Raw genomic sequence first — 25,505 nt, 5'->3', positions numbered from 1 at the left:
ATTCTTTTAAAACTGTTTTAAATCCTGTTTAGCAGGATTTGTGTTTCCCCCATGAGCCACCCTCCTGTTTTAGAATATGAAGGGCCGAAGTGTTAAGAATGCCAGTAATCACCCAATATTTCAATCAGCCTTACCTGAAGGATATAGCTGAAATTGTATTTTTTGAATGGAAAAAGAACTTCCATTCCTAAGGGGTAGACATCAGATGACAAAAGATGAAGTAAATGGGTCCACAAGACACTTCTCTTTAGAAGAATTAACTTGAGTCATCTTTTGTTCCTGGCCGGGAAAACCTAGATTGGAACGGCCTGAAGGAGGTAAATTGCTCCAAAAGACGTTACTTTTCATTTCTGAGTCCACTACTTAAAGGGACAGATTTCTCTGAGAAAGAGTTTTGAGCTGACATCAGATTGAATGGCAAATAAGAATTAAAAAAAGGAGAAGAAAGGACATTCCAGCCAGTAGAATGGGTTGTGAGGCTCCTGAGGTGGGAAACAAGAAAACTGAAAGGCCAGTGCGTTGGGAGTTCAGAACCAGGGAACATAGATATTGCATGAGGCTGGAAAGGAATGGAAGCCCAGACAAGAGAAATCCTTTGTTTTGCCTTTATCTTAAAAAATAGAGGGGGGCTTCCCTGGTGGCCCAGTGGTTGAGAATCTGCCTACCGATGCAGGGGACACAGGTTCGTGCCCCTGTCCGTGAAGATCCCACATGCCGCGGAGCGGCTAAGCCCGTGAGCCATGGCCCCTGAGCCTGCGCGTCCGTAATGGGACGGGATATTGGAGGGAGGATAATAGAAAGTAAGGAAAAAGTGATTCTAAAACTGATGTCTATCAACAAATTACCACTTCCATTGTTCAATTTTTTAGTCTCTTCATCATTTTTTTAAAAATTTTATTTTCTATTGGAGCATAGTTGATTAACAACGTGTGTTCTCTTCATCATCTTTTATATTAAAAACCAGTTGGTAATCAAGGTGAGTAAGAAGAGGGACAGTCCACCTACCCAAAGTAAATAAGAGGCCACTTCTTTATCCAACTAACCCATGGGGTGGGAGTGGCCAGAATCTCCTGGAAGGGGCAAAGAGAAAATTCTGTGGTGATGGAAATATTTTCTGTCTCGACTAGGGAGCTGCCTACCATTTTTCAAAACTTATCAAACTGTACACTTAAGATCTGTGTATTTTAGGACTTCCCTGGCAGATCCAGTGGTTAAGACTTTGCCTTCCAATGCAGGGGGTGTGGGTTTGAACCCTGGTCAGGGAGCTAAGATCCCACATGCCTCATGGGCAAACATCAAAACATAAAACAGAAGCAGTATTGTAACAAATTCAATAAAGACTTTAAAAAATGGTCCACATCAAAAAAAAAATCTGTATATTTTACTGTAAATTTTACCTCAAAGGAAAAAAAAAGGTTTAGTTTGGAGATCAAAGAGGAAATTGCATCAGTCACATGACTCCTAGGATTTGTATACAGAGGCCTCAGAGTAGAGTTTGAGGAGGTCGTTTATTCTCATGATGGATGACCAAGAGGAGTGGCCTAATACATTAGGGAGATTTATAACACTGAGAAGGGTTATAGAAGAAGTTCACAGAGACTGGACAAGATTTCCTCAGTAACTCAGAACTCCTGTAGCTCTAACACTGGAAAACGAAGGTCAGAACTTGATTCCTTCTGCTCTTCCTCAAAAGCCCTGATTAAATCTTCTCTGATAACTTTATTTGATATATTCCTTTTTTTTTTTTTGGCTGCGCAGTGCAGCATGGGGGATCTTAGTTCCCAGACCAGCAATTAAACCCATGCCCCCTGCAGTGGAAGCACAGAGTCTTAACCACTGGACCACCACGGAAGTCTCTATATTTCAATTCTTAAAACTACTAAAACTACTACCTCTTTTATCCATACTGGATTGGAAGTCACCACTTATTTCTTACTATTAAGAAACACAAGAGCCCAAGCTTTGGGGGCAGCTAGATATGTTTACAAGTTTCTATCCTGAAAGCTCAGTTCACTTGATTTTTAAAATGAAGGTAACAACTCACACTTGCGAGGTTGCTAGGTTGAAAAAAATAATGTATGTAAAACAGTTATGTTAGGAAAGTGATAGGCACTCAGCCGAGAGTAACTGCTGTAATTTCTACTATGTTTTGTCTCTATCTTTCTTTTCTGCACTGAGCTGATATGTAATTACCAAGCACTTATTAGCCATTTCAAAGCCGTGTGGCTTCGGGAATTTAATTAATCTCTCTAGCCTTAGTCAGGTTTATTGAACATATATGTTTATTTACATACAGTGAAATTCACCCATTTTAATGTATAATCCTTTGAGTTTTGATAAACAAATGCAGCCATGTAACTACCATCACAAGAGCTAGAACTTCCATTGCTCCAGAAAATTCCTTCTTGCCTCTTTGTAGTTAACTCCTTTCCCCTCCTAAACTCCTGAAAACCAAAGATCTATTTTCTGTTCCTATAGTTTCGTCTTTTCCAGGATGTCTTATGAATGGAATGAGACTGGGTTCTTTAATTTAGTATAAGGCATTTGAGGTTGACTCATATTTTTGAATGTATCACCAGTTTGTTCCTTTTTATTGATGAACAGTAGTATTCCATTGTGTGGATATACCATGTTTGTTTATCCATTGAGGGGGAGCAGAATATGCCACCCCAGAATGTGGCTTTGGCATATGGATTATTTTGAACTGAAGACAAGCAGGGACCAGCAGATTCAGAAAGAGCTTTTTACCTTCCCCTTAACTGCCTCAAAGAATTTAGATAGAGGACCTATACTAGGAAGAAAGCTATTACTAGAGATAATATTTTATATAAGAAAGACTTATTAACAGGACTTCCCCAGCAGTCCAGTGGTTAAGACTCCACGCTCTCAATACAGGGGGCACAGCTTTGATCCCTGGTCAGGGAACTAAGATCCCGCATGACGCATGACATGGTCAAAAAATAAAAGACTCATCTACATGGCAGATCAAACATTTGTTTACCAAACATTTGCTCTTCTCATCTTCCTGAGAACTGTCTTCCTCTGCTTTGAAGCCCCAGACCCCTACCCCTTCTCTTTAGCTTGGGATGGCATATACGCCTCAGTTACCTGACTGCCAGGGAGTCCACATATTTTTATGGGGCTCCCACACATACAAAATTTGATTTTCTCCTGTTAATTTGTCTCATGTCAATTTAATTATTAGACCAGCCAAACTACCTAGAAGAGTTTTCTGCTCCTACACCGTTCACCAGTTGAAGGATATTTGGTTATTTCTAGGTTTTGGTGATTATAAATAAGCCCTCTATAAACCATCATATACAGTTTTTTGAGTGAACACTCAAGTTTCACTCATTTGGGGGTAAATATCTAAGGAGGGAGATTGCTGAGTCATATATTAAGTATGTTTAGCTTTACAAGAAACTCTCACACAGTTTTCCAAAATGGTGGTGACATATTGCATTCTCACCAGAAACGTATGATATCCTCATCAACACTTGATATGATCAGACTTTATTTTTAGCTATTCTAATAGGTGTATAGTGGTATCTTAATTGTGATATTAATTTACCCTCCATATAGCTTCTTGATGGAGTGGCTGTTAAAGTATTTTGCTCTTTTTTTTTGGCAGCGGGGTTGGGGGGGGATTGTTTTCTTATTATTGAGCTTGAGGAGTTCTTTATATATAAATTTAGAATCAGCATGTCACCTTCTGCAGCAAAAATCCTTTAGGGATTTTGATGAGTTTTCTGGGTCAGTGAGAAATGGGAAAAGCAGCTTGTTGCAGGTCCAACAGGAGAGACTAACTCTAGAAAAATGATATTTGGTATTGTGTTGTAATGTGTTAGGGATAGTTGTGTTTCTTGCAAGAAGAATACATTTAAGTACGTTCCTCTGTAAGAAAATATCTAGCCTTAAGTAGAATGCAGTGTGTAAGGAGTTCTGCAAAGTAGCAGAAGGCAATAATGGAGTGCAGGTGGGTTGTATGTAGTGTGGAAGGTATTAGGAAATGAAGATAACAGTCAACTGTGTTAAATTCTAAGACTTCATTGCCCTAGATGGTTAATATAACTCAACTACAATCTAATGCAATGATATGACCTGTGAGTGGGGACTACAGAAACAAAAAAGATGACACACATGTATGTTGGGCAAAGTGTTAATGACCCACCAAGATTAAGGAAGTTAGAAGTCCAAGACCTAGGTTTGAGACCACAGGTGCTATTTTAGTAGATGGTTGATATTGAGTATCTGTTACCTGAATAGCAGTGATCATAATATTTATCTCACAGGATTATAAGAATTAATGAGATAATATATATAATATACTTCATAAATTGACAGTCTATGCAAATGCTCTTTATGACTATTTTATTAAATTCTTTCTTAGCTTCTGTTCTTCAACGTTAAGTTGCCCAGAATAGAATACTTCCCTAGCCGAGCAGTCTGCCTCCTATGGATGGGCTATCTTGAACACTTTGGGTAGTTGGTGCCAACAACATAATTTGAGTAGTGATAGCAAGGTTAGTAAACTGGGAATTTGTGCTGCTCAGAACAAAGACGGGAATGTGAATCCTTTTATTAACTTTTATTTCCCTCTTATTCTCTCCAGAAAAAATAAACAATTTATGAGAGATTGTGTAAACATGCATTCTTTTTTAAAGTCACTTGTTGGGAAGACATTAATGCTACAAAATCATAATTCTTACGTTGAATCATTTTGCCTAATTTTGGTATAAAGCAAGGCCAGAGAAAGCAGACAGAGAAGGGGAGGATATTATTCTTAGTGTCTACTACCATACATTACTCTCTCCATACTCTATTTTGAACTATTGAGATAAATAATGTTCATCTTTTGTTTGTTTTGTTTTGTTTTTTGCGGTAAGTGGGCCTCTCACTGTTGTGGCCTCTCCCATTGCGGAGCACAGGCTCCGGACGCGCAGGTTCAGCAGCCACGGCTCACAGGCCCAGCCGCTCTGCGGCATGTGGTATCTTCCCAGACCAGGGCACGAACCCGTGTCCCCTGCATCGGCAGGCGGACTCTCAACCACTGCGCCACCAGGGAAGCCCAATAATGTTCATCTTTTAAAAAATGGTAGTAATACCTTACTTTTGAACACTGATCATGAGACCTGTTTGCAGAATATGCTCACCTCAGCAGAAATGGTCCAGAAATTGTCACATTTGAGAGGAGATCAGATATTATCCAGATACAATTGGAAGAAAAAAAAAATATATATATAACTCAACTAAAACCAACCCCTCCCCCTCAAAAAAAAAGAGAGAGAGCAAGAGAGAGAGAGACCTGATATTAGCTAGTCCAGCAATGCCTCAGCGCAGACCTAAAAGAAGGAAGAAGATTGCAGTGGTCACTACCCTCAACATGGCTAAAAGATTTGTGATAAATAACTCAGACAAAGGGACTGTACAACTATTACATTCAAGAAAAGGTTCAAGATCAGACAACCCTATTGTAGTTGCCCTAGCTATTTTTACTGCCACTTCTGAGTCCTGGACCCAGAAAGTCCCTGGTAAGACTGATAATAGTGCTGGTCAGGAAGAGGTAAGAAACTCAATTTAAAATAGCTTCAAATGGAAATAAAGTGATGGAACAAGCCACTTACTATTAACAGTCCATAGGTTGGGAAATATTTTTCCATAAAGCTTCTCTCCATTTGCGGCAGCTCACTTACTACGGGCAGATGTCAACATTTTTCCTGAAATGATTTCTAAGCCAAGTGATTTGGCCCCTGCTCTTTTCCCATCATTGAGTGTAATTATAATTTCAGAGGGAAGCATAAAGTGTTGATGTGCTCAGACGAGGAATGCCCCAACGTAAGTATACTCTATTTCTCTTCCCTTTCTTCAAGGCATTCAAGCAAAGGGAGTATAGCATTATGGTGTGGTGATCACGCAAATGTGCCTTTCAACTCTGTACTGCAGGTCACTGGCACCGTCTTTAACACCACTGCTGTGAAATTCACACCTATGCTATAACTCCCATCTGCTCCTCCCAGCCACTAAGTGTAGCAGGAATTCTAAAGCAGGGGCATTCTTATGGCTTAGACTCAAGGACTCTTCATCAGCCTTGCTGAAACTTCCTTAGAACTGCACTGCAGTTCAAGACTCTTCCTACCCATACTCCCTTCCTTCTCCTTCACAGGGGTCAGACCTACGTCATGGTCTGACAACTCTCCCAGCCTTCCAGCTCCCTTCTTACTTTCATTCGCAGTTATTTTCTATACCGAATCTCTTGCATACCTAATCCCTTCTTGCCATCTGCTTCTTGGAACATACGAACAAATACCTATTGTGCCAGGAGCAGTCAGGAAAAACCAGGTAATAAGATGAGATTCTGGAACTGGCTCACTGACCTGCTGGTGAACACAAAAGGAGAACATTCTGGGTGCTATATGGGGGATGGATAATCCCTGGCCTACAATGGTGGTCCAATTGCTGAAGATTTTACTGGAGGTGATCTGGGAAAATGTCCTTGTAGAGGGGAATGCCCTCACAAATGCAATAATTCAGGCATTTGGAAAATATAGGTGTAAAAGCAACTACAAAGTTAGTGGAGTTGGCTGGTTACTTGTAAGTCATATTAATGTCCATCAATAAGATAATGAGAAACTGAAGGCCATTAACAAGCATTGGAAGATGAAGTATGAGATGTGAGAGCCAAACAGCCCCTAGTCATTTACAGAGGCCCACATCTCCTGATGTTAGATGAATGGACACAGCAAACAGAAGCTCTAATAGATAAAGTCGCAGAGCTACAGAGACTTAAAACTTTAGCCGAGGCAGCTAAACGCGGGCCTCTCACTGTTGCGGCCTCTCCCGTTGCGGAGCACAGGCTCCGGACGCGCAGGCTCAGCGGCCATGGCTCACGGGCCCAGCCGCTCCGCGGCATGTGGGATCTTCCCGGACCGGGGCACGAACCCGTGTCCCCTGCATCAGCAGGCGGATTCTCAACCACTGCGCCACCAGGGAAGCCTCCATAATAAGTATTTCTTATAATTATTCCCCCGTCTTTCTCCAAAGGGATATATAGGCATTTAACGATGTGACTGTACACTGGAAAAGAGAAATGAGAGATTTTAAAGACTATTGGACACAGGATCTGAATTGACTTTGATACCCAAATTACCATCACGACCCCCTTTTTGTTAGGTTGGGGGCTTAAAGCAGCCCCATAATAGCTGAGTCCTGGCTAAAGTCTAGCTCCGGTAGGCCCACTGTTTTTATGAAGACACCCAGGGATCATTTTCTCAGTCTCTGAATGTATAATTGGAATTGATATACTTGACAGATGAAGTAACCACCACATTGGATCCTTGGCCTGTGGGATAAGAGCTATCACAGTGGGGACGCCAATTCTAAACCTCTAAAACTACTTCCTGTGACTTCTCTGGTGGTCCAGTGGTTAAGACTCTGCACTTCCACTGCAAGGGGAGCAGGTTCGATCTCTGGTCAGAGAAATAAGACCCTGCATGCTACGCAGTGCGGCCAATAAATAAATAAATAGAGTAATTTCATTAAAAATAAATAAATAAAACTGCTTCCTATCTCACCCTAGTGCGCACAGCACAGACACTAAATTCCCTAGTTATGAAACTCAACTTGAGGTAACATACATCAAGCATCATCAAGAATGGGTTGGGAGACTTCCTTCATGGCGCAGTGGTTAAGAATCCACCTGCCAATTCAGGGGACACGGGTTCAGTCCCTGGTCCAAGAACATCCTGCATGCTGCAAAGCAACTAAGCCCGCGTGCCACAACTACTGAAGCCCCTTCGCCTAGAGCCCGTGCTCCACAGCAAGAAAAGCCACTGCAATGAGAAGCCCGTGCACTGCAACGAAGAGTAGCCCCCACTCTCTGCAACTAGAGAAAGCCCACGTGCAGCAACAAAGACCCAACACAACCAAAAAAAATAACTAAATAAAATTAAAAATAAATAAATTAAGAAAAAAGAATGGGTTAAGGATTTCCCTGATCTGCCCTCCAATGCAGGGGACACGGGTTAGATCCTCAGTTGCGAAACTAAGATCCCACATGTCACAGGGCAACTAAGCCTGCGCACTCTGGAGCCCTCATGCCGCCGCAAGGAAGAGCCCACGGGCTGCGACTAAGACCTGGTGGAGACAAAAAAACAAACAAACAAACAAAACACACAGAATGGGTTGAATCTGAAAAAGAATGTGTGTGTGTGTGTGTGTGTGTGTGTGTGTGTGTATAAAACTGAATCATTTTGCTGTACACCTGAAACTAACACAACATTGTAAATCAACTATACTTCAATTAAAAAAAGACAGGATAGGTTGGCTGGGAGGTAATATGATCAGTGAGAGATTTCAATAACAGGTTAGAGATGCTTTAGACAAGAAATAAGGCAATGGCAGTAGAATTATAGGAGAGGCAAAATCAAGCAAGATGTGTACATGTTTGACTCCACAGGACTTTGACCTATTGGAGTTTAAGGAGAAGGGGTGTTTTAAGTAGTTGTTACGTTTCTGCCTTTAGGTGACTGGGTGGATGATAACACATCTCAAGAAGAAATACCAAAGGAGGTGAAAGTTGGTAAGGATGTCACTGAGTTTACTTCTTACTAAGTTTGAAGTGCATAGCCTGATATGCCAAAACTTGGGTCAGTAAGGCAGGCAAAAAGATTGGGCTAGAAATACATATATGGGAGTCATCAGCATGTAGGTGGAGGTTGAAATTGGAAAAATGGGTGAAGCTGCTCTAGAAAAGCATGAAGCATGATCAAGAATAGAGAAATGCAACCTCATGGGACATCAGTGTTTTAGGAGTTAGGTGGGGAAAAGGAGACAGAAAAACTATTAGACCAGAAAGGAAAGGAACTAGACAGAATAAAAAGTTATGTTCAAAAAGTTGAACTGGGCTTCCCTGGTGGCGCAGTGGTTGAGAGTCTGCCTGCCGATGCAGGGGACATGGGTTCGTGCCCCGGTCCGGGAAGATTCCCACATGCCGCGGAGTGGATGGGCCCGTGAGCCATGGCCGCTGAGCTTGTGCGTCCGGAGCCTGTGCTCCGCAACGGGAGAGGCCACAGCAGTGAGAGGCCCGTGTACCGCAAAACAACAACAACAAAAAAATTGTCCTTCCCACCTCATGTCCCCTGACTGCCATGCTCTGTCCTAACCACATCTTCTGAGTCATACAGAACAGAGGATAGACCTTACTTGTCTGGATTCTGAATTTAAGATTCTCCTAATTGTGACTGTTGCTTCATGATAGAGAAGAGATATTTTTTTCAGAAAAAAAAAAAAAGCAAAAATGCTCATTTATTCTCGATCAGAAGACGAAGATCTGTAACTACCGCTCTAAAGTAGAAATGAATTTTCAGTAGTGCTTGGAAGTGGGAATTTCTTGAAATGAAGGATGTGGCAAAGTTGGGAACATCTTTCAGAGTGCATCTTTTATCTTCCTCCTCAGAAAACTGAAGAACTCAGTAGCTGTCCCTTCCACATGAGAGTGATACCAAACCATAGTTTCCAAACTGTTTCTCAGCACCTGAGGGTTCTGTGGGGATGTCTTATGTTTCTTTATTTTTCAACCAGAGTTGCTCCACTTTTATCTGTTACATATTGGTGCTCCATGAACATTTACTATTACAGAGCATGTTCCTTTGATTAAAAAAAAAAAAAAAAAGAAAAACTTTTGAAAAACATTTATCTAAACAAAAAAATACAATGTATTTAAATATTTAACTTACAATATGGTAAATAAAATATATTTGAAATAGGTAATGCATTTTTATTTCAGAACTATTCTCTATTATTGGAATAATATTAGAATCCAAGTATACATAAACAATTTTTTTTCTTTTTAAAATCTCTACCCTACAGTCTAGGTTATTTTTTATAGCTTAACATCCATTTAGTGGCTGCTTTTCAGCTTTGAGGTATATACTGAGCCCTAAACTGAAATTGGTGTAATAAGATTTGAGTCCTTTGTTGTGCCTAATTAAGAGCCTTCTCTAAACCAGGCACTGAGCTGAGCATGGGGAGAATAAAGGTGAGTCTGAGAACTTCACAATGTCACAGTCTGACAGGAGAGAGTCAGGTCAGTCCGTTATCAGCAGTTACAGCATATCCATTAGAGCAGCAGCACAGAGAGGACCATCTACTCAAAAGGGAGTTGGTGGCATGGTGTGGGGGGCAGGGAATAGAGGCTGATGCAGGATGAATAACCAGCATTGATTGAGCCTCTGTTCTGAACCTGATACAGTGCAATGCTCTAGGTTAGACCATTGCTCTCTGGAGCCTGCTGTCTAACTGGGGAGATGAAGTTAAACAATCAAAATTTCAAATATATACAGATTTAAAGAAATTCTATGAAGAAAAGGAATAAGAGAATAACAGGAGTAAACTCTTTTAGGGTCACTACAAGAAACTGGCATTTACACTTAAAGAACAGGATAGAATGCTAATTATAGCTATAATGGCAACAGTATTACAATATACAGGCGTATCAAATTAACATGTACACCTTAAATTTACACAATGTTATATGTCAGATATACTTGAATTAAAAATAAGTTAAAAAAAATAAGTTTAAAGAATGCGGAGTCAAATGAGTGAAGAGAAAGGGAAAGAGTGTTTTTTTTTTTTTGCGGTACGTGGGCCTCTCACTGCTGTGGCCTCTCTCGCTGCGGAGCACAGGCTCCAGAAGCGCAGGCTCAGCGGGCCATGGCTCACAGGCCCAGCCGCTCTGTGGCATGTGGGATCTTCCCGGACCGGGGCACGAACCCGTGTCCCCTGCATTGGCAGGCGGACTCTCATCCATTGCGCCACCAGGGAAGCCTGATCAAGCCCATTTACAATAAATGCAGAGGATAGAAGACTAGCTTAAAGTGGAAGTACAAATGAAATTAGCAAAACCTAGGTATAAAACTACAGGAAATTCACACAATTCTTTAAGCAATAATAGGAACAAAAACAAAATTTGTGAGGAAAATAAAAGATGGAGGGAGAATTTACAGATTAAAGAAAATTTAAGGTGGGAATTCCCGGGCGGTCCAGTGATTAGGACTCCGTGCTCTCCCTGACTAGGGCCCAGGGTTGGATCCCTGGTCTGCTCAGGGAACTAATATCCTACGTGCAGTGTGGCCAAAAAGAAAAAGGAAAAGAAAATTTAAGGCACATATCCTTTTTTAAAAAAAATTTTTATTGGAGTATAGTTGATTTAAAATGTTGTGTTAGTTTCTGTTCTACAGCAAAGTGAATCAGTTATACATATATATATCCACTCTTTTTTGTTTTGTTTTTTTGGCCACGCTGCGCAGCTTTCGGGATCTTAGTTCCACTACCAGGAATTGAACTCGTGTCCCCTGCAGTGGAAGTGCAGAGTCCTAACCACGGGACTGCCAGGGAATTCCCATATCCACTGTTTTTTAGATTCTTTTCCCATATAGGTCATTACAGAGTTTTGAGAAACATGCCCTGTGCTATACGGTAGGCCCTTATCTATTTTATATTAAGGCACATATCTAATCACGGTGTGTAGCCCTTATCTGGATCCTGATTCCAACAGATTGTTAAAACAAGAAAATGAGAGTATGAGATAATTGCATATTTAAATACTGCTGGATGTTTAAACAGACTGAATAGTGCAATAATATTAAAAAATTATTTTAAATTATTTTTAGATATGAAAAAGATATTGTAACTATAGTTGGAAAAAGTCTTTTTTTTCCCCGAATTTATGAATGAAAGCTATGAAGTCTGGTATTTCTTTTAAAATAAACCAAGAGAGGGGGAATAGGTGGTGGTTTAGGTGAAAACAGATTGGCTGGGAGTCAATAGTTGTTCAAAGCTGGATGATGGATCCATGAGGGCTGGTGATATTACTGTCTTCTTTTATTATTTTTTTCTTTTTTTTCAGCTTTATTGAGGTATAATTGACAAATAAAATTCTAAGATGTTTAAAGTGTACATTGTGATGATTTGATATAGGTATACACTGTGAACTGTCTGCTTTTATATGTTTGAACTTTCCCATAATATAATATTTTAAAAAAACAGAGGGGAAAACCCAAGAAAATAAATAAGATAATTATATTGTAATAAACGCTAAGAAAACAAATATGGTAATGAATGGTCTTCCCACTTGAAGTCCCATCCTAACCTAAGGCACTGGAATCAATCTGTTCAGGTTACCAGGTCACCTCCCTTCTAAATCAAACAGAAAAAGCCTGTAGGTAGGGGCCACACCCAAGTGGGGAGATGGAGTGTTTTCTTGGCTGAATCTCTATGGGCCAATTCAGTTTCCATCTTGGAAGGGAGGAGCCAGGATTCCAAGCATTATCTGCCTAATCCAAAACCATTTGGTCACACCCTGATCTAGCCAATGTTTACAGACTTTTAGGTGCATAAGAACAACCCTGAGGGCTGGTTGAAGCACAGATTTCTGGGTCCTGCCCTTAAGGATCTGATTCTGAAGGTCTGGGGTGGAGTCTCATAGTTTAATTTTCCAACCAGCTCTTCAGCAAACTGAGGCAGAGCCCTTGCACTTTGAATATAATATAATATTTAAGTTAAACTGATCTCGGCTCCCTGGGTCCTGAGACTGATGGACCAGACCATTTACCTAGGGGAAGAGAAAGCCCATTGTGAGACCAGCGAATGTCAGAGTTGCCATACTGTTTGTGAATATATTTTCCTTTAGAAACTCTGGCTCCTTTAGAGTGACCTATAAAAACATCTGTGACTTTTCCAGCCTCCTGTCTCATCACATCCTGCCCCCAACATTATCCTCCAGCAATTCCCAAGTTTTTGCAGTTCCTTCTCCTGCATTCATTAGTACATCACTTGCCTTAGCGTTATGGCTTCTGCTGTTCTTATTCTGAATAGCCAAACCTTTCCCTTCTACTCAGATCGCCATTATTGCAGGCTTAAAACCTGTGTTTAGGTCTAGATCCAGAAGAGATCCTGTTATCCAGTCCCTACGATCTAAATCTAATCTCCTAGTGAGTGACACACCCATGGGCATAAATCAGTTATAAAATACCTTTGAACTTCTATTCCCTCCACAAAGCATCATTCAATCCATCACCAATATTGTTTACAAAGATTGTTTATTTGTTTGTAACTTGTCAACAAGTGTTTGTCATTTTCAAGTTTCACCTAAGTCTCACCATAAAGGAATAAAACCCAAAAATTTTTTAAAAAATCAGGAGTGATATTAATTACCCAATAACTTAACTCTTGCCTAGTAGACAAGCCTGGGTATAAAACTGATGAAATTATCACACTGTCAGATAACAAGGGAGGGGGAAAAGAGGAGGAAGGAAGACAGCTCTTCTGGAAAACAGGAAGTAGGAGACATTTGCTTATAAAAGGAGAAATTGGACTAGAAACCTCAGGTTAAGAGGATTAAATTGCAGATATCCTTAACGTTGCCGGCTCTGCCTTTCTCTGAGAGTTCCTTGGAATGGCACACCCAAATTGTGAGAAGGTAAGTTTGGTTTGAATTTCATTTATTTTCCCACAGATTCACTTTTTAAAGCCTTTCTAGAGCTCACTTATATTTCCGTCTTTCTGGATGTAAGAAATCTCTTATCTGAGAATCTGCCCCCTTTGCAAGCGAATTATTACTTTTCTTTCATGTGATTGCGGTATACAACTTGGGTGAAAGTAAAAAAGGAGAAACTAAATATTTCTGTTCCTAGTTCAAAGTAAGATATTTATTTTGTAGAAAGACATGTTGTAGCTGGGCAAGATAAAACGGTAAAGAAATGGAGAGCTGCCGTAAAAAGAAAGTGAAAAGGGTAACGTGGATAAGGTCAGAAAGTGATGTGACTAGTAGGTTTCTTTCCCCCAGGAGTAAGAAGCAAACCTACTCCCAATGGCCTTGGTACCAAAGGGTTTCCTGACTAGGCTTGGGTAGCCCTGGACTAGAGGAAAATATAAATTGAGTAGGTTTCATAGGTATTTGCAGGGGTCACTATACCGGGCTAGAGAACTGAATTGGCCAATATGAAGTATATGATTATGGGCAAGTCATATAGCTGCTTACCTCTTGAGTGGAGCGATATTCTCCCAATAATGTCCTTCTTTTTTTTAAGCTGACCAGTGAAATGTTTCCTGGAGTGCTTTGAAAAAGTGGTGTACAAAGGCAAAATCCCTTTTGCTAGCTGAAGTGCAGAGCAAGGGGAAGTCTTTGAAGAGATTTAAACCGGGGGGTGGGCGGGGGTTGGGGGGGACGGGGACGGGCCTGGCCGCATCGGATACACTTAGCTGTTCAGAGAAGAGAATATTACAATTGAGCTGGAATGGAGTTTATTCACCCTTGGATTGGAGAGGAAAAGCTAGAAACTTAAGCATACGTGACTCTATGTTATCGGTCATGTAATTTCTGAGCCTCAGTTGCCTAATTTCTAAAATATGAAAACTAATAAATTACTACAAGTATGTTATAGGATTAAATGAGAAATACAAAAAGCTCCTGGCACAGTGCATGTGGACTGTACAAAACCAGTAAATATCAGTTCCTTCCTACCTATCCACTTTATCTTTCATTCATGAAATTGTTAAAAGAACACTGAGTGTCCACTCTTTGCTGGGCACTGTGTAAGCCCTGCGATAGCAATGGAGGGTAAGACAGATACATTTGCTCCCCACCGGTCTTGGGGCTGAAACAAGGTTGGTATGGCTGAAGGTCAGAAAGCTCAGGGCTCTTAAGCTGGAAAGGCAGACAGGGGGCCCGGCTGTTCAAGAACTTACAGGCTATACTAGGGAGTTTTGTCTTTTAACTGAAGTATTTTGAACGAGCAGGAGAGCAGTCTGCAGAAAGGAGCCAGAATGGATTGGAATCACAGGAGATTACTGATCCTGCCAGTGATGATAACGTGAATCACACAACAGAAGATGAAAAGGCAGAAACACCTTCTACACAGATTTAGGAGATAAAATGAAAGTATTTGGTGTTTTAACTGATGGAGAGGAAGGCCATGAAGGAAATGGTTTCCCCAAACCCAAGATCTATGCTTTAATTTCCTCTTAAAATCCACATGTAAATCTGCTTTTGCCCATTTCCTCATTGTTTTTCCCATCTAATAAAGGGCCTATGAATCAATACCAAATTCAGGGAATCTCAGTCTCTCCATCCAGCTATTGGCTTCTCTTATTCATTAGTTGTGCCATGAAAGTAAACATTTTAGTTGTACAGCATTAAATGAGAATCAGTGATTGAGCCTTGCTTTTCCAGAACTTCTTTGAAGAGGTCTTAGGTGAAGAAAATATGGTTCTTACATTGATTCCAGTTAATGAGGAAATTGTTGAAGACCATCTAACGGAACCAAGTGTTTCTTCAACTTCAGAAGTCAAAGTGGAGTCACTGAGTCCAGATGATCAAGGTATGAGAGCAACAGAGTGAGCTCAGTTTGCTGCTCCTCCAGCTCTGGAAGATTCTTCTTCCCCTGTCCTTTAACTATGCAACACCCAGTTTAAATCTCACCTAATTATCTGTGGTAGGAGATTTCTCAAACTCTCATACTGCTCATTTGCTAAGCACCATTACTGTCTTGCTTTTAAAAAGACACAAAAACTAGGCATGTGGGCTTCCCTGGTGGCGCAGTGGTTGAGAGTCCGCCTGCCGATACAGGGGACACAGGTTCGTGCCCCGGTCTGGGAAGATCCCACATGCCGCGGAGCGGCTGGGCCCGTGAGCCATGGCCACTGAGCCTGCGCGTTCGGAGCCTGTGCTCTGCGACGGGAGAGGCCACAACAGTGAGAGGCCCGCGTACCGCAAAACAAACAAACAAACAAAAAAACCCAAAAAACTAGGCATGTGGAGTGCTTTGGACAGAGCATGACTTCATGGGGCAGCTAGATGTGAGCTCAAATTCCCAACCCATGAAGCTCAATCTTCTTTCCATTTTTACATACTTCTTATGAAAACCAAATCATTCCGAGCATTTTCCTTTTTCTTTTATTTCGAGCTTTTTTGAGATATAACTGACACATAAAACATGGTGTAATTTTAAGGTGTACAGGGTGATGATTGATGTACATATATATTGCAAAATGATTATCAAAATAAGGTTAATTAACACATCCATCACCTCACATAGTTAACTTTTCCCCCACTGTGGTGAGAACATTTTAAGATTTACTGTCTTCTCAATTTTTAAGCATACATTATACTATTAACTGTAGTCACCATGCTATACATTAGATCCCTAGAACTTACTCATAATTGAAAATTTGTACCCTTTGATCAACATCTTCCCATTTCCCCTACTCCCAATTCCTGGCAACCACCAATCTACTCTCCGTTCCTGAGTTCAGTCTTTTTAGATTCCACATATAAGATCAGATGGTATTTGGGAGACTAAATTATTTTGAAAAGCAACTAGTCTTTTGCTTGGTGAGCAATTACTGATCAAATATCTAGCGGCGCTTAATATCATGACCCTTTGTATCAGGGCTTCATATGAAGGCATTGAATAAGTATTTTCAGAATGATTTTATTTTGGGGGCAAATAATGAGGGCTTCCAGATAAAGTAGACAGTGATAAGTTAAGCAGAGTGATGTGAGACAAGGTACATTTTCTCTGTAGAGAAAAATGAGGCAGGTTGACAGAATGGAGGACCATTGTTGGATGGGGTGGTTTTAATTATTTCTGTAAGGACAGATATTTTGTGGTCCAACATCTACACATTTTGGAGGAGCAATCCAATATAATGTTCTATCCAGGTGGTTGTTTATGGCTGCAAAAAGCAGGTTGCTATAGGTAGTGTAAAAAAAGTGGAATTTAGAATTTCAAAATGTGTATTTGAGTCCCAGGTCTGCCATTTTTAATGGTGGTGATCTTGGGTAAGTCATTTAACTCCTGAATCTATTACCTTATTTGTAAGATGAGGAAAAATAGCTGATATGTATATGTACAAATTGGGTTATGAGAAATAAGTGAGAACTTTGTAAAATTTTAAAGAATTTACAAATATTATATTATTACTACTTTGGTTCTCTTCTTTTCTCAGTTCATTCTCCTCAAACAGATGAACAGTTCAAAGCTTGCCCAAAATCTAGTTGTTGTAAACCTATTTATCCCTTGCCAACCATATTGCCTCCAATTAACAACGTGAGTCGGGATACTTTGCGGAAATGGTGCCAACAACTTAATTTGAGTACCGATGGTCAGGTGAGTGCACTGGTAGGAATCTCTGGTGCTTGCAACAAGTATGGGAGCTCTGCCAGCTTTTAATTTTTTAAATTATTTATTTATTTATTTATTTATTTATTTATGGCTCTGTTGGGTCTTCGTTTCTGTGCGTGGGCTTTCTCTAGTTGCAGTGAGTGGGGGCCACCCTTCATTGGCCCGTGGTGCGCGGACATCTCACTGTCGTGGCTTCTCTTCTTGCGGAGCACAAGCTCCAGACGTGCAGGATCAGTAGTTGTGGCTCACAGGCCTAGTTGCTCCGCGGCATGTGGGATCTTCCCAGACCAGTGCTCGAACCCATGTCCCCTGCATTGTCAGGTGGACTCTCAACCACTGCGCCACCAGGGAAGCCCCAAATTAATTTTTAATTAATTAATTAATTTTAAATTTATTTATTTATTTATTTATTTATTTATTTTTGGGTCTTCGTTGTGGTGCATGGACTTCTCATTACGGTGGCTTCTCTTGTGGTGGAGCATGGGCTCTAGGTGTGCAGACTTCAGTAGTTGTGGCATGTGGGCTTCAGTAGTTGTGGGCCTGGGGCTCTAGAGCCTTAGTTGCTCCACGGCATGTGGGACCTTCCCGGAGCAGGGATTGAACCCATGTCCCCTGTATTGGCAGGCAGATACTTAACAACTGTGCCACCAGGGAAGTCTGCAGGTTTTAATTTTTATTTTCCTTCTTAATTTCCTTAGAAAATAGAAGTTTATCTGAGACTCCAGAAACATGCTTATCCTGAAAAAGATCAGGTGAGTGAGGAGTGTCGTGATGTAAGTTCTGATTGTGAATTTTTCCTCCTCTCCACCATCTCTATATGGTGGCAAGGGTTCTCAACCAAGACAATTGACATTTCGGGCCAATTTCTTTTTGTCCTGGGGTTTGTCCTGTGCATTTTAGGATGTTTAGTAGCCTAAATATCCATGGATTCTACCCACAATGTGTCAGTCATCTCCCTTCCCCTATACACAGTTTTGACAATCAAAATTTCTCTCAGTTAAGAACCACTGCTCTGAGGAAACTAACATTCCTAAACCCTTCCCACACTGACATACACAGGTCAATGTACGAAGAATGATAAAATCAACCCAAATGTCCTTGGGGCAGTGACACTTCACTGCATACTCATCGTGAATTCCATTTGCAGTATATTCCTGAATCATCACGGGAGGCCAGATTGCAGTCATGTCCAGGGAAACACAAGACGGTGACCAAGACAGCAAGTGTTCAGAAAAGGAAGATGAGTGAGAATGAGGAAAGGACTAACATGGTTGAAGTGATAACTTCAGCTCAGGCAGCCATGTTGGCAGCATGGTCAAGAATTGCTGCAAGAGCTGTTCAACCTAAGGCTGTAAATTCACGTCCCCTGCCTACCTCTGTTGAGTCCTTTCTGCCGCAAGCTTCCGGTAAGATCAACCTTAAAAAATGGTTACCATGCCAGAGAAAAAAGGCACACTTTTATTAGTCCAATACTGATGGTAGTTAAAGGGAAAGCGTTAGTTAAAATATCTGCAGATGGGACGTTAGGTTCATAGAGGGCTTATCTTGTGATTGATAGCTAGCCAAGTTTTGCCTGAATGGCTCTCTAAGCCAGGTGGCTGAGTGGGGACACTTTCTCATCGCTAAGCACAGATCCAAGGTGGGAAGAAAGCATAATCTGGTAATGTGGTCAGTCACAGCCTGAGGTCTTCCCCTTTCTATTGGATTGGAAGAATTAATTAAAATGACCATGGTTCAAACCCTCGTCTTACCACTTCCTAGGTATGTGACACTGGCAAGTTGCTCAGCATAAACCCTGGTATCCTGATTTATAAAATGAAGAGTTCAACTATTCTACTTGATAGAACGATTGTGAGGCTTATGAAATACAACTCGGTATCCTAAAAGTAGGCAATGATAATTAAAATATTTGGGGCCCCTGTCCTCTTGAGAAATCTCGAGAATAACTTAGCCCCATCTTTCTCCAATTCTTGCTCCACTCTGATATTTCTGTTTACATTTCCATCAGACCCTACCTCAGGCCAGCACAAAGTCATTCTCTTTTCTGGCTTGAATTCTTTTCCTCTCTCCATCCCGTTTCCAGAGGTGTTCTGGATCCTCTTTTTTTTATTATTAATTAATTAATTTATTTTTGGCTGCATTGGGTCTTCGTTGCTGCGGGCCGGCACTCTCTAGTTGCTGCGATCCGGGGCTGCTCTTTGTGGCAGTGCGCAGGCTTCTCCTTGCGGTGGCTTCTCCTGCTGCAGAGCACGGGCTCTAGGTGCGCAGGCTTCAGTAGTTGTGGCATGCAGGCTCAGAAGTTGTGGCTCGTGGGCTCTAGAGCGCAGGCTCAGCAGTTGTGGTGCATGAGCTTAGTTGCTCCGTGGCAACTCCCGTGGGATCTTCCCAGGCCAGGGCTCGAACCCGTGTCCCCTGCATTGACAGGTGGATCCTTAACCACGGTGCCACCAGGGAAGCCCTACTCATCCTTTTAGTTCCTCTTCATTCAGCAGTTATCAAGCACCTACTGGGATCCAGGAGTGTGCCTAGCCACACTCTTTAAATTACTCTTTTAAAATTTATTTTTTTAAATTTATTTTATTGAAGTATAGTTGATTTACAATGTTGTGTTAATTCCTACTGTACAGCAAAGTGACTCAGTTATACATAGATGTATACATTCTTTTTCATACTCTATTCCATTATGGTTTATCACAGGATATTGAATATAGTTCCATGTGCTATACAGTAAGGCCTTGTTTTTTATCCATTCTGTGTATAATAGTTTGCATCTGCTAATCCCAAACTCCCAATCCATCCCTCTCACACCTCCTCCCCCTTGGCAACCACAAGTCTGTGTTCTCTATGTCTGTGTGTCTGTTTCTGTTTTGTAGATAAGTTCATTTGTGTCATATTTTAGATTCCACATATAAGTGATATCATATGGTATTTATCTTTCTCTTTATGACTTACTTAGTATGATAATCTCTAGGTACATCCATGTTGCTGCAAATGGCATTGTTTCATTCTTTTTTATGGCTAATACTCCATTGTGTATATGTGCCACATCTTTTTTATCCGTCAATGGACATTTAGGTTGCTTCCATGTCTTGACTATTGTAAACAGCTCTGCAATGAACACTGGGGTGCATGTATTCTTTTGAACCATGTTTTTCTCCAGATATATGCCCAGGAGTGGGATTGCTGGATCACATGGTAGCTCTGTTTTTATTTTTTTAAGGAACTCTGTACTGTTCTCCATAGTGGCTATATCAATTTACATTCCCACTAACAGTGTAGGAGGGTTCCCCCTTTTCTCCACATCCTCTTCAGCACTTGTTATTTGTAGACTTTTTAATGATGGCAATTCTGTATGGTGTGAGGTGGTACCTCAGTGTAGTTTTGATTTGCATTTCTCTAATAATTAGTGGCATTGAGCATCTTTTCATGTGCCCGTTGGTCACCTGTACGTCTTCTTTGGAGAAATGTCTATTTAGGTATTCTGCCCATTATTTGACTGGGTTGTTTGTTTTTTTTGTTATGAACTGTTTGTATATTTTGGAAATTACGCCTTTGGCGGTCTTGTCATTTGCAGATATTTTCTCCCAGTTCATAAGTTTTTTGTTTGTTTGTTTATGGTTTTCTTTGCTGTACAAAAGCTCGTAAGTTTGATTAGGTCCCATTTATTTATTTTTGCTTTTATTTCTTTTGCCTTGGGAGACTGACCTAAGAAAACACTGCTACAATTTATGTCAGAGAATGTTTTGCCTATGTTCTCTTATAGTATCATGTCTTATATTTAAGTCTTTAAGCCATTTTGAGTTTTTGTATATGGTATGAGTATGTGTTCTAACTTCATTGATTTACTTGCAGCTGTCCAACTTTTCCAACACCATTTGCTGAAGAGGATGTCTTTTCTCTATTGTATATTCTTGCCTTCTTTGTCAAAGATTAATTGAGCATAGTGTGTGTGTTTATTTCTGGGCTCTCTATTCTGTTCCATTGATCCATATGTCTGTTTTTGTGCCAATACCATGCTGTTTTGTCTTTTTTTTTCATGCTGTTTTGATTACTGCAAATTTGTAGTGTTATCTGAAGCCTGGGAGCGCTATGCCTCCTACTTTGTTCTTTTCCCTCAGGATTGCTTTGGCAATTCTGGGTCTTTTATGGTTCAGTATAAACTGTAGAACTATTTTTTTAGTTCTGTGAAAAATCATGGGTTATTTGATAGGGATCACGTTAAATCTGTAGATTGCTTTGTGTAGTATGGCCATTTAAATAATATTAATTCTTCCAATCCAAGAGCGTGGTCATCTCTACTCTTATTTTACAGTTGACTGGGGAGATTTTATAGATATTTAAGCCTACAATGATTGCTCCTTTCCCTCAATTTCAGACACTTGATATCTATAGGACTTACTACTCTGTGGTCTCTCAAATATCCCATCTCTCCAATTAGATTGTTCGTTAGACTTTTTAAAAAGATCCTTTTGCCTGTTTTCTATAGTTGAGGCAGTACAATGTAATGGTTAGGCAAATTGGCTGTGAATCAGAATACCTAGATCCTTGTTTTGGTTCTGGGAAAATTATGATATTTTAACACTGTAAGCTTCACTTACTTCACCCGTAAATAAGAAAAGTAAATAGAAGGTAAATATTAATGATGTTCTTAAGAATAAATGTATTAATACATGTAAGTCACTTAGCAAAATCCTGGACACAAAGCAAGTTTTCCAAAAGTTAATTGTTATTGTCCTCTGTGCTATGTAGTTTGTGAAGTTAGATTACAGTGTCTTTTGGTCTACATTTTCCATGCTTCTCATTCAGTTGATTCAAGAGTGACTCACTGAGGGATTGGATTGGGGTACAGTTACCTGATCGTAGCAGTTTATGTTTGCTTCTTTTTCCTTGCCTAGGTGTCCGGTGGTGTGTGGTCCATGGCAGACCACTCTTGGCAGACACAGAAGGTTGGGTTCGCCTGCAGTTCCATGCAGGTCAGACCTGGGTGCCTAACACTCCCAGGAGGATGATCTCTCTCTTCATGTTACCTGCCTGCACTTTCCCATCCCCAGACCTAGAAGATAATATGTTATGCCCTGAATGTGCTAAGAGGTAATCCTTAAGTATCTTTCTAAATATGACACACAGAACAATAGATGTCTAGATGGGTTTCTGAAAAATTTAGTAGGAGAAGGCAGAGGGCAAACATGCTGTTTTCTTAATTTGCCATATAGATCAGGCAAAAATAGGAAGCAAAAATAAGTTAGCAGGGGCTTCCCTGGTGGCGCAGTGGTTAGGAATCCACCTGCCAATGCAGGGGACATGGGTTTGAGCCCTGGTCCGGGAAGATCCCACATGCCGCGGAGCAACTAAGCCCGTGTGCCACAACTACTGAGCCTGTGCTCTGGAGCCCGTGAGCCACAACTACTGAAGCCCGTGAGCCTATAGCCTGTGCTCTGCAACAAGAGAAGCCACTGCAATGAGAAGCCATGTACCGCGAGCCCCGCTCGTCACAACTAGAGAAAAGCCCACGCACGGCAACGGAAACCCAATGCAGCCAAAAATAAAAATAAATAAAATAAATTTTTAAAAAATTTAGCAGTGGATTAGAACTCAGATAAATGTGTCTTCTTCTTAGCAACCTTAACAAGGTAGTTGACAAGTTAAGACATTAACTGCCTCAATTTTAGAGAGATCTGTTTTAAGAAAGAAAAAATTAGGTTCTCACCGTATGTCAGATACTTAGCTGGGGATACAAAAATTAGGAAGACAAAACCCATGTAGCATGCTGAGATGAAAATGAGTAAGAGATGCTATGAAACTATCTGGAAAGTACCTATATTGCAGTGACTTAGGGAAACTTCAGAAGGGATTACATGTACTGAGGAAGAGTTTACCAGTTAGAAAGTAAAAATTTGGGCATTTTGGTAGTCGAAACAGCCCCTACCAATACATGGAAGAATATAACCTGCTTACATTGCAAATAGGCCAATATGATTGAAGCTTATATTGACAAATAAGTCTGGGAAGGGAAGGAGCAGACTATTGAAGGTTTTATATCTATATTAAAGGTCTCATATTATCCTGTGGGTCATAGTTTCTCAGTCACTTTTGGGACATAGATTTCTTTGAGAAAATAATGATAACAACATCTTCTCCACTCAAGAAAACACACATTGTGCATACACATAAGCAGTGCTTTAGGTTTTATATAGACGTGGAACTCATGAGCACAAAATTCAGCTTTTGGTGATGGAATTGGATGGAGGTGATGCAAGATGGGTGTGAAGGGAAATTAGGTTTTTATTTTTTTAAAGTTATATACTTTAAAAATATTTATTTATTTATTTATTTGGCTGCATCAAGTCTTAGCTGTAGCACACAGGCTCTTCATTGTGGCATGCGGGATCTTTCATTGCGGTGTGCGGGCTCTTTGTTGCGGCTCGTGGGCTTCTTTCTAGCTGTGGAGTGTGGGCTTAGTAGTTGTAGCACATGGGCTCCAGAGCGTGTGGACTCAGTAGTTGTGGCCTGTGGGCCCTAGAGCATGTGGGCTTCGTTGCCCCATGGCATGTGGGATCTTAGTTCCCAGACCAGGGATCAATCCCGCATCCCCTACATTGGAAGGCAGATTCTTAACCACTGGACCACCAGGGAAGTCCTGAGGTTTTTTTGTTTTTTAAGAAAGTAGATTGAAATTTTGTGACAGAGACTACATTGGAGTGTCAGAGATTACTATAATAATTCTGGAAAGATGTAATTTATGACCTTGGTAAAGAATTTGAAGCGGAATGGGACAAATGTAAGAGTTGCAGGAGTATAGAGAACAGAATGCCATCTTATTAGAGGAAAGGCAGAAGTTCAGTTCAAGGGCAAAGAATGATACATGGGACATGCTTCACATGGGTCTAGTGTTCAGAGAAGTATGGGTTAGAAAGAAACATCTTTGGGAGTCATTAACATGCAAATTGAACATAAGAATATGTAAGAATTAGAAGGGACTGCAGAAGAACCTTAAAAGAGAAGCAGCTTATCCATGGCAGGTGAGCAATGAAGACTGAAAAAGTGCAGTTAGAGGTTGGGAGATAAGTGAGAAAAAAAGCAATGGGTCGAGAGTTTCAGAAGGAAATAGTTGGTAGTGAGATGGCCATGTAAGATTATGGTTAATGCAGTGTTGCTAGGAATGTGAATTTGGTACACCATTGGCGGCCTTTTTGAGAGTATGTTGAGAGGGTCAGGTGATAGTTGGAGCAGAGCATGTGAAAAACTAGGAACAGGTCATATTGATGATCTCTACTACCTGAGCTAGAGGAGATAGCAGTTAGTTGAGGCAGTAATGTCAAAGGAGCTTGTTTGTGTCTTCCCTTCCTTCCTTCCTTCCTTCCCTCCTCTGTTTCTTCTTTTTAATTTTTAATGGGAATACCAAGAGCAGTGTGAACAGAGAGGGGATGTGGGGAGAAGCTGTGAGGAGGAAAGGGAGAGTATAAAGATAAAGGAAGTAGAACCAATTGTAGTTTAGAGAATAGGAGCCCTGATATTAAGTGGACAATGTTGTTCCTTTGCTTATTACATAAAATCTTTTTACCCACCATCCTAGGGCTGTGGGGCAAACTACTCACAAACTCCAGAAGGGTATTCCTCATTTTACTGGTCATTTTCAAGGGGCTGGTATATAATGGTCTATCTTATTCTAACCATTTTCCAAAATTTTTTTCTGACTTGCTTTAAAGGAATAAGAAAATTATGAAAAGATTAATTGCAATGGGGAAGAGGAAGAAACCTGGTTTGGACATACGAACATCATTGCTTTTAGATGGGCCATGTCTTAATACAAAATAAATGGTTAGCGGAGGGGAAGGGGTGGGGTGTGGATGAAATGTGTGAAGGGGGGTAATTGTATGGTAATGATGGTAACTAGACTTATATCAGTTTTGTAGTGTACACAAATATCGAATTACTATGTTGTACACCTGTAACATAACGTTATATACCAATTTTACCTCAATATAAAAAAATGTTTGTTAGAATACACCAGTGAAGCCATCTAGTCCTGGACTTTTGTTTGTTGGGAAGTCTTTGATTATGATTCAAACTCCTTACTAGTAATCATGAAAAAAAGAGATAAATGATGGAGAGCCCACAGTTAAAGTGACTTGCATCCCAATGATTGCTATGCTCTGTCCTCGCCATCCTCAATGTTGCCTGATGCCTTAAGTACAGATGGGAATGTCTGGATTCTGTACTGAGGTTTACCAAAAAATGACTGTTACTGCTGCTTCAAGTACTAGCTATATAGAATGTAATTTGGTTTTATTTTAGTTAATAGATTTTTGTTTTTTTAGCAGT

General features: G+C 40.5%; 1 protein-coding gene across 1 annotated transcript; it reads left to right on the top strand.

Moving 5' to 3' along the window:
* Nucleotides 1–5,825: 5,825 nt before the first annotated feature.
* DPPA2 (developmental pluripotency associated 2) lies at nucleotides 5,826–24,998 on the top strand. Its single transcript, XM_029213709.1, has 9 exons — nucleotides 5,826–5,835; nucleotides 8,522–8,578; nucleotides 12,874–12,989; nucleotides 15,230–15,377; nucleotides 17,008–17,168; nucleotides 17,882–17,935; nucleotides 18,331–18,589; nucleotides 22,079–22,274; nucleotides 24,890–24,998. Exons 1-9 carry the CDS (start codon nucleotides 5,826–5,828, stop codon nucleotides 24,996–24,998), a joined length of 1,110 nt encoding a protein of 369 aa, XP_029069542.1.
* Nucleotides 24,999–25,505: the final 507 nt, after the last annotated feature.

This window comes from Monodon monoceros, unplaced genomic scaffold, assembly GCF_005190385.1.
Source record: "Monodon monoceros isolate NGI ecotype Baffin Bay Population unplaced genomic scaffold, NGI_Narwhal_1 Super_Scaffold_11, whole genome shotgun sequence".
Taxonomy (NCBI): Eukaryota; Metazoa; Chordata; class Mammalia; order Artiodactyla; family Monodontidae; genus Monodon; species Monodon monoceros.
Note: the sequence above shows the minus strand (reverse complement) of the source record. Positions and strands in the feature narration are given on the sequence as shown.